Below are 8,356 nucleotides of genomic sequence, written 5' to 3'. Positions count from 1 at the left end.
AAAAAAAAAAAAAATGAATAATTTAGTAGATAGGAATAGATAAATCTGTGCAGAATAATGACAGATAATTTACATACATGTCCACCCTCCAGGAGCTGGAGCCTAACCCCACCCCTCAGGTGTGGGCGGGGCACAGTGACTTCTCCTACAGAGTGTGGCACGGAGCAGGGGGAGGAGATGGCACCTCACAGAAGCCTGGCAGCCATGACCTCAGCTAGGTCATGAAGGCCGGTGGCAACAGGGCAGAGTTACGCTGTGCAGAGCAGGAGGCAGGCCCAGATCAGCCTAAGGGGAACCCCTCCTCTGACTGCAGTGGCTGGCTTGGGGCCAGCTGCCTTCGCCCACTTGTTTCTGTTGGTTTTCTGACTGGCAGGCAGAGAGCCCAGGCCATGGCCGCCCCAGCCTTGCTGCTAGCCAGAGGGCAGATGCTGCCCGCTCTCCTCCAACTCCCCACACGCCTTCCCTGCACCTCTACTCAGGCCAGTACAGGCACAGCAGCTTCCCAGCCCACACAATGCTCCGAAGGGCCCCTGGCACCTCTCTGCCACTCACACACACAGCCACGTCCCCCCAGACACGCTCAGCCCCCAGCCAAACAGCGTGAGCCCCCAACAGGCCCAGGGGCCTGCTCACCGGCCAAGTGTGGGAGCTGAGTGGGCGCTGGCTCCTAGCGTTGTGTTCTGTGGTCCTCATGGTTCTCTTTGCTCCCCAGTGACACAGCACATAAAAGAGCTCCTGGAAAGAAACACTAAGAAGAAGTCCAAATTGAGAAAGAAACCCAAGCCTTATGTTGAAGAGCCGGATGGTAGGGCCTCTCCCCGCAGCCCCTGGGCGCTGCGTCTGCACAGCTCTGCTCTCCAGCCTCGGCCACCTGGCCTTCTCTTCTCTAACCGCTTCTGGGCGGGGGGGATGGGGCCACTAACCTCAGGCCTGTGGCCTCCTGAGTGAGCTGGAGGGCCCAGGTGACTGACTGGACCCCTGGAGAGGTCAAGCCTGTCCACACCTGTCTTGGTGCTGCCCAGAGTCATTTCCAACTTGCTTGCTGGGTTCTTGATGGGGTGGGGGCATGAGGACTTGCTGGCCGAGGGCTACTGGAGGTACCCCCAGGTAAGTGAGTGGGCCTGACCCCCACAGGGAAGTTTGCAGGTGGAGAGGTATGTGGTGCCCTGGAGACAAGTACCCCTCAGCCCTGTCTTCCAGCCCAGGGCTGCCCCTGGGCCACAGGAGCCAAACCTGCATTCAGAATCAGCAAGGAGCCATCCCCTGCTTTGATGGTGGGCCCCCAGAAGCTGGGGGAGGGCTTCCCTACCCTCCCCACCAGCACCCTTCCCACCACCCACACTCTCACACAGCTTCCACCTCTCCACCTTCCCCCAGGCCCTGGCTCAGGAAAGCCCTGTAAACCCAGGGCTGTGCCCTTTTGAGAGCTGTGCTGTCAGACTAAGTCAGCTGTGCGCACACGTGCACACACAGGCTTCCAGGACCACCTTCCTTGCTCCTGCAGTGTGGTCCTGCCACACTTGGTGCCTCATGCCCACTCGTCTGTCTAGAGCTCCGCCACCACCTCTCTGCTCCACTTCACTTCCTTTGAGACCACTCAACTTAGGCACCCCTTCCTCCAGGAAGCCATCCCTGACTGCATGCTGCCTATGCAGGCCTAGAACAGTGCCAGCAAGCTTTCTGTGGATGAGGTTTGCTTAGGGCTAACTTCAGGGCCAGCAGGAGGCTACAGGAGCATGAAGGGCCCTCGTGGGGAATGCCAGGATGGCATCTGCTGAGCTGGGGACTTGTCCTCACCCTGGCGCCTCCAAGGCTGCCACCAACAGGTCTGTGCCAGGGTACAGTGACCCAGTCCTGAGTCACCCAGCCTGGTCTCACCCAGGACCCTGGGAGAAGAGGGCCAGCTGCAATGTAGGGGTGAGATTCCTGGTCACAGACATCCTCAGACCACTCCATCTGGGGCAGCGTAGAAGGAGCTCTGCGCTCCTGCCTGAGCTGGTGTCTGGTGGCCTGAGAGCTGGACCGACACCGTTGGCCGTAAAAGTCTCCTGGCTGCAGCCAGGCAGAGCAGGGAGCAGACTCCCCTGTGCCTGGAGTGGAGCCCAGTGGAACATTGCAGCCCAGAGTGTGTCAGGTGGCGAGCAGGGTCAACACCAGGAGGCCCTGGCCACACCTGGCGACCTGGGAGACCTGTGACCTGGTCCTGTAGCTCTAAGGTCCCCAGGGCAGGCCTGGCCACCGAGCAGAGCAGCACAGACCTTAGGAGAGCTGCTGCTGTTGGTCCCTCCATGGGCAGCCATCCCACGTGGGCTTGCCTGCAGCCGGAGGGGGATGGTGATGAGGGCTGAGGTCAGGCAAGGCCAGATCAGGGCAGTGGGCTCAGAGCAGAGCACCCCACACAGGTGAGGGTCTCCCTGGGCTGGCCATGGGCACTGCCCACTCTAACACCACAGGTCAGCAGACACCTTGGTGCCTGGCCCTGTGCCGATGCAGCGTGAGCAGCAGTCATCGCCAGCTTTCTAGACCTTAGGGCACAGGCCGCCTCACCCCGAGTGAAGCTGCAGGTGGGGCAGTGTGGCCTCAGTCCCTGGCCTACCCAGTACACTCGTGACGCCGGCAGCTGCCTGCTGAGCACTGCATGAGACAGGCGTTGTCACGGTCCCCATCCTACAGAGGAGTAAACTGAGGCACAGAGAGATTGCATCATGCTCACCATCAGCTGAGAAGCGGTGGCCCCAGTGTATCCCAGTCGCAGACTGTTGGAGGGTGTCCTGGTCCCAAGCAGGCTGGGGCTGGGTGTTTGTCCCACCAGGGGCCAGGGGACAGGAGATCAGGGCCTGTCTTCCCGCAGGGACAGCAAGCAGGAGGCCAGGCCCTGCCGTCTGCCCCAGGCCCCCTGGCCTAGTGACTCTCTGTCCCAACTGCTGAGCTGAGGCCCTGGGTTTCTGCCGCCTTCCTGGGGCTCTGAAGCCTGGGTCCAGTGTGTGTGGGCACCATCCCTTCTAGAAAAACGAGGGTACCTCATAGCCTGCCCAGACGGTTGGTCCCACACGCTGGAGGCTGGGGCCAGATCCTCTGCCAGGACCTGCGGCCCCAAGGACCATGACAGATTTCCTAGGACCTAAACATCTATGAAAAAAAAATTCATTTTGGTTACTCTAAAAAAGAGTCTTGTTAGCAGTCACATGTCACTCTTCTGTGGCAATTAGAGATGGACTCAAGACGTGTGTGCTTTTTGAACCTGGTCCAAGGACCCCGCGTCCTCAGCTGTCCACTAGAAACTGCTCCTTCAAAGAAGACAAAGACGTTCCGATTGGGGGTCAGGATCCAGAGGCCCCCCTCACCCTGGCAGGCGGTAGGCTCTGGGTGCTGGGGCAGGTCTCATGTCCAGAAGCACAGGGTCCTGTCCAGCTGTCCAAGGTCCATGGCTCCCCTGGTCCCAGACGGCTTCTCTTGGCATGTTCTCTCATCTGCTTCTTCCCGACCTGGAGCAGGAAGGTGCTGCGCCTTCCAGACCCAGCCTGGGAATCCTCTCCCCTCTGGCGCTTTCCCCTGGGCCCTGTGTCTGGAGACTCCCCAGGCTGAGGTCCCTGAGTCCCTCCCCAGGTGCTGACTCAGGCACACTGCCCCTCCCCCCAGGGACCCTGCTGTCAGGGCTGAGTTTTAGAAAGCCCCTCCCTTGGGAAAGACTGGGCCTTCTCATTGCCACCTTAGTCCTTCAGAAGAGCCCAAAGGTGGTACTTCAAGCCCAGGGCTGCAGCAGAGCTGGGCTTGCTATTCAGATGGCTCAGTGTCTGCCTCCCCCAGCACTGGCTGTGGGTGCTGGGTAGGTGGAAATGACTCCTCCAGGGGCTCCTGCCCAGAGCCCAAAAGCCAGGGAGGGGCCTGAAGCAGAGAAGAGTCAAGTACCTGGACAGCTGCCTGGGTCAGGCCCCAGGGAGGGAGCAGTGGGGTCTAGAGGCCCTCGGACCCAGGTCCTTGCCTTCCTGTTCCTGTGGGGCCGTGGGAGGGCGGGTGGAGCTGCCACAGGGGTTCCTCCCCAGCCTGTCCCTCCGCAGGTGGGCAAGTGGTCCTTGGGTCTGTGCTCTAAAGGACACTGCCTGAGTGAGGACCTGCTGCGCTGGGCAGGGGGTGGCTGGGGCCCGGCCAGCCCCGCCCCCCAGGGCCCTTGAAGGACCTGCGTCTGTTCACCCCTCTTCTGGCCCCACACCCACACATCCACACCAGGTTGATCGGGTCCCATTTCTTTCCAGGGGTGGCGATAAGCACATATGCCAAGTACTGTTACCACAAGCTGCAGAAGGCAGCCTTGACCGGGGCCAAGAAGGTACGGGTGCACCTGGGGGACCGGGGAGGGCAGGCGGGGACACAGAGACCCTTGGTGGACAGCCCCAGGAGCCCCGCCTGCAGTTTGGTGTGGGGCAGAAGTGCAGAGGGTGCCACACAGAGCCCACCTAGGTGAGTGGTGGGGTGCGCCAGGCCGACCCCATGTTCTGACCTGTACCCTCCCCCAGGGGCTCTTCCCAGGCCCAGACTCCCAGCTCAGGAGCAAGGCAGGCAAAGGGCTTCAGTCAGACCGCGCCACAGGACCTCATTCCCTGTACCTGTCCCAAGAGCCTGGCCCCTTCCCCACATCCTGTTCTCTCTGATGCACTGCTCCCATCACACCCCTCCCCAGGGCTCTCAGCCCTGCCACAGACTTCTGGAAGTTTCACCCCAGCTCAGCCAGCTTGGCCTGTGCTATGCTCCCTGACAGCCCTGGCCGGCCCAAGGGACACTCCCACCTTCCCAAGGGACCCTGCGAACTGGTGCTGTAGACAGTGACTCCGGCTGGGGAGCTGGGCTTGTCCGTAGCTCTAGTTGGAGCCAGGAGTTCACAGGGATGAGAGGAGGGCAGGCAGAGCCAGGGGCAGCCCAGGAGGAGTTAGGGTTTGGGGGCGAGGAGGGCTGGAAGCAGGACGGCCAGGCCAGACCAGGACAGAGCCTGTCTTCACAGGGGCTGAAGAAGCCCAACGTGGAGGAGATCCGGCACGCCAAGAACGCCGTGTTCAGCCCGTCCATGTTTGGCAGCGCACTGCAGGAGGTCATGGGCATGCAGAGGGAGCGCTACCCTGAGCGCCAGCTGCCTTGGGTGCAGACACGGCTCTCTGAGGAGGTGCTGGCACTCAACGGTGACCAGACAGAGGGCATCTTCAGGTGCCACGGCAACCCCGGGCGCCGGGTGTGGGGGCCACAGCTGTGTGTCCACCATGCATCTTTGGCATGTAGGGGCCATTAAGCCTCAGGCCTGCTGGGCTGCTTCCCCACCCCTACCTGAGAGCAGATGGAAGGCTGGGGCCACGGTGTGGAAGCTGACCCCGAGTGTGTGCAGGCCAGGAAAGAGGACAGGACCCATTCTGTAGAGGAAGCACAGCCAGCCAGGGAGGGCGTCCCGCAGATGGCCACCGGCGGTGGCCAGAGCGTGCTTGGACACCAGCCATGGGCAGCCCAGGGTGTAAGGCTCAGATGACAGGCTCAGATGACAGGCAGCCCTCGTCTGTGAACAGGGATGGCACAGGGTGCCACCCACTCCCGTGACTCACTTGTCAGGGCAAGGGGTACCTAGGCCCCAGGAGGGCAGCTGGGGAAACTGAGGCTTGCAGGTTGAGCCCCAGTGGCCCTTTGGTGAGGGCATCCACACAGGGAACCAGCAGGGGTCCAGGGAGGGACGGTGGCCTGGGGAAACACCACACTCGGACCCAGGTGTGTGGGGCAGGAATCCTGAAGAGTGCCATCCACCCATGTTCGTGGGAAAGAGGCCAACTGGGGTGGCAGGGGGTCCTGAGGTTTTGCTCCCTCCAGGGGTCAGCAGGGGCCGACCAAAGGGAGTGTCCAGGCGGAATCATGAAGCCGCAGCGCAGGCTCCTGTTGCCTGAGACCTGCCCTGTGCCCTGCAGGGTCCCTGGGGACATTGACGAGGTGAATGCTCTGAAGCTGCAGGTGGACCAGTGGAAGGTGCCCACAGGCCTGGAAGACCCCCACGTCCCTGGTGAGTCCTCCACACTGCAGCAAAGCAGGCCTGGCTCAGGCTGTGGCTAAGGGGTCCCTGTCTCCACCTCTGGAGTCCACCCTGATCGTGCCTCCTGCCCAGTGATATGATGGCTTCCCAGTCACTTCCAGCACATCCTCCCTCCTGCCCATTGCACAGTCTCCCCAGGTGTCTGCGGGGCACCCCGAGGCCTGCCTGTGCAATGCAGCCCACTCCAAACCTGCTGCTCTCTGCCCTGTGCCCTTCCGCCATGCCTGCTGTGCAGACACCCCTCAGGGCAGCTGCACAGACTCCTGAGAAAAACCCTTTTTCGCACGTCTCTGCTGGCGTGACCCCCATGCCTCCAGGATCAAGTTCAGGCCCCTAGGAGCTGAAAGGCCCTCTGGGGTGCGGGCCCAGCCGGGTCAGATGGGCCCTGTCCAGAACGGGCCGGCCCTCCCAGCCTGTCACCCACAGCACCCCTCGTGTCCGCCACAGAACCCCACTTGGTCCAGGGGTGCCCGCCGAGCAGGCCCGCTAAGCCCGGTGCTGTGTCCCCAGCATCCCTGCTGAAGCTGTGGTACCGGGAGCTGGAGGAGCCCCTGATCCCGCACGAGTTCTACGAGCAGTGCATCGCGCACTACGACAGCCCCGAGGCGGCGGTGGCCGTGGTGCACGCGCTGCCCCGCATCAACCGCATGGTGCTCTGCTACCTCATCCGCTTCCTGCAGGTACTTCCCTCCGCGGGGGTCCCCGCCGCTTCCCCCTCCCCGCCCCGCCCCCGCCCCTCCGCGCCCACCCTCGCTCCTCCTCCAGGTCTTCGTGCAGCCGGCCAACGTCGCGGTCACCAAGATGGATGTAAGCAACCTGGCCATGGTGATGGCGCCCAACTGCCTGCGCTGCCAGTCCGACGACCCGCGCGTTATCTTCGAGAACACCCGCAAGGAGATGTCCTTCCTGCGCGTGCTCATCCAGCACCTGGACACCAGCTTCATGGAGGGTGTGCTGTAGTGGGGGCGCCCGGGGACAGGAGGGACGTCCTGCCGCCCTGAGCCAGGCCGAACCCCGCACTCGCTCTCCCGGCAGAGGGGCCAGAATCGCCCGGCCCAGCCCTGCAACCCCCTCCCCTCCCCCAGGCCCCTGGCCCCGGCGCTCCCCACGTCTTCTGCCTGGTCTGAGGGTGCAGCCAGGGCAGAGCAGCGGCTGGGAGGGCGCCTCTGGCCCCCCACCTCACGGCCAGTTCCCGCGGGCACCGCCTCGCCCTCCGCTGGCCCCAGGTCAGCTCCGAGAAAGTGCCTTCAGTGCCTTCAGTGTCCTGGAGCCGAGCGACACTGCCCTCCGTGGGGCCGGGCTGCCTCCCCGTGGCTCCTGCGCGTCCTGGCCTGGGCCTTGCCCAGCCGCCCCCGTCTCCTTCCCTTCCTCCGGTCCTTGTCCTGACCTGCAGCTCTTCCCAGCCCCGGGGGAGCTTCCCGACCTGTCCCGCCGCCTCTCCCTTCCTCGGCCCGTGGTCCCCAGCTGGTGACTGCTCAGGAGTTTGGGGGCTCCAGGGCAGTGGGCCCGGGGTCTGGCAGGCTCTCGGTGGGTGGGGTGGGGGCCCCCAAACCAAAGTCCTCTGGGGTAGGGGGCAGGGCTGGGCAGGCATTCTGGGGGCAGGGTGGGGGAGGGGCGAGAGTATTTTTTCTTCGTGTAACTATAAATCCAGAATCTATCCTGCATCGCAGCCCACCTGTGTATAGAGATATAAATAGAGGGAAAGATATAAGAACTAAATTTGCTAATGACATAGTTTTAACCTAAATGCTATTTATCTCTGAGCCGTCCCTGTCCTCCGTGCAGAGGAAGTTGAGGTCATTCCTTCTTTTCTTCTCCGATCTTTTTTCTTGGCTTCTGACCAAAAACCAAGCTCTACCCCATCCCCGTCCCCGACCTGCAGCTGACGAGCGTGAAGACGCCGCGCCCGGGACTGCCTGTTCTCGAGGCCAGAGCTGCTGGGGGACCGAGTTTGTACATTTTCCATTTTGGGAATTTTGAGTTCCAATTGTTGTAAAACTTAATTTCTCCCCAGTTTTTATATATATATTTTTTAGAGTTCCGTTTTTATTTATTAAAAACAAAAGGCCCAGCCCTGCCGAGGCCCGGGCGGCGTCCTCAGTCGGGTGGCCCCGGGGCCTTTGCGGTCCCGCCCGGCTCAGGCGCTCGCCCAGACGCATGGACCCGAGAGGCGACGACGCGAGTGAATAAAGTGCACATGGACCCTGCGCCGTCTCCTGTTCCTTGTGGGCGCGGCCGGGGGCGGGAAGAGACGCGGGGCCGACCGGAAGGGGCGGGGCTGGGTACGCCGCTCGGAAG

At 62.5% G+C, this 8,356-nt stretch overlaps 1 protein-coding gene across 3 annotated transcripts in view; it reads left to right on the top strand.

Annotated features, from left to right (window-relative positions):
- The window catches only part of ARHGAP39 (Rho GTPase activating protein 39), a 100,477-nt gene extending 92,212 nt beyond the window's left edge, over positions 1–8,265 (top strand). For 2 of the 3 annotated variants that reach the window (XM_011975716.1, XM_011975715.1), the window contains 6 exons: positions 713–805; positions 4,254–4,327; positions 4,997–5,196; positions 5,937–6,028; positions 6,569–6,738; positions 6,824–8,265. In XM_011975716.1, the coding sequence (XP_011831106.1) occupies positions 713–805; positions 4,254–4,327; positions 4,997–5,196; positions 5,937–6,028; positions 6,569–6,738; positions 6,824–7,018 (824 nt within the window). In that variant the 3' untranslated portion in view covers positions 7,019–8,265. The remainder of the gene's footprint in view (positions 1–712; positions 806–4,253; positions 4,328–4,996; positions 5,197–5,936; positions 6,029–6,568; positions 6,739–6,823) is intronic. The other variant, XM_011975717.1, reaches the window with a different exon arrangement.
- The last annotated feature ends 91 nt before the right edge of the window (positions 8,266–8,356 follow it).

The sequence above is a fragment of the Mandrillus leucophaeus genome, unplaced genomic scaffold (assembly GCF_000951045.1).
Source record: "Mandrillus leucophaeus isolate KB7577 unplaced genomic scaffold, Mleu.le_1.0 Scaffold158, whole genome shotgun sequence".
Classification (NCBI taxonomy): Eukaryota; Metazoa; Chordata; class Mammalia; order Primates; family Cercopithecidae; genus Mandrillus; species Mandrillus leucophaeus.
Note: the sequence above shows the minus strand (reverse complement) of the source record. Positions and strands in the feature narration are given on the sequence as shown.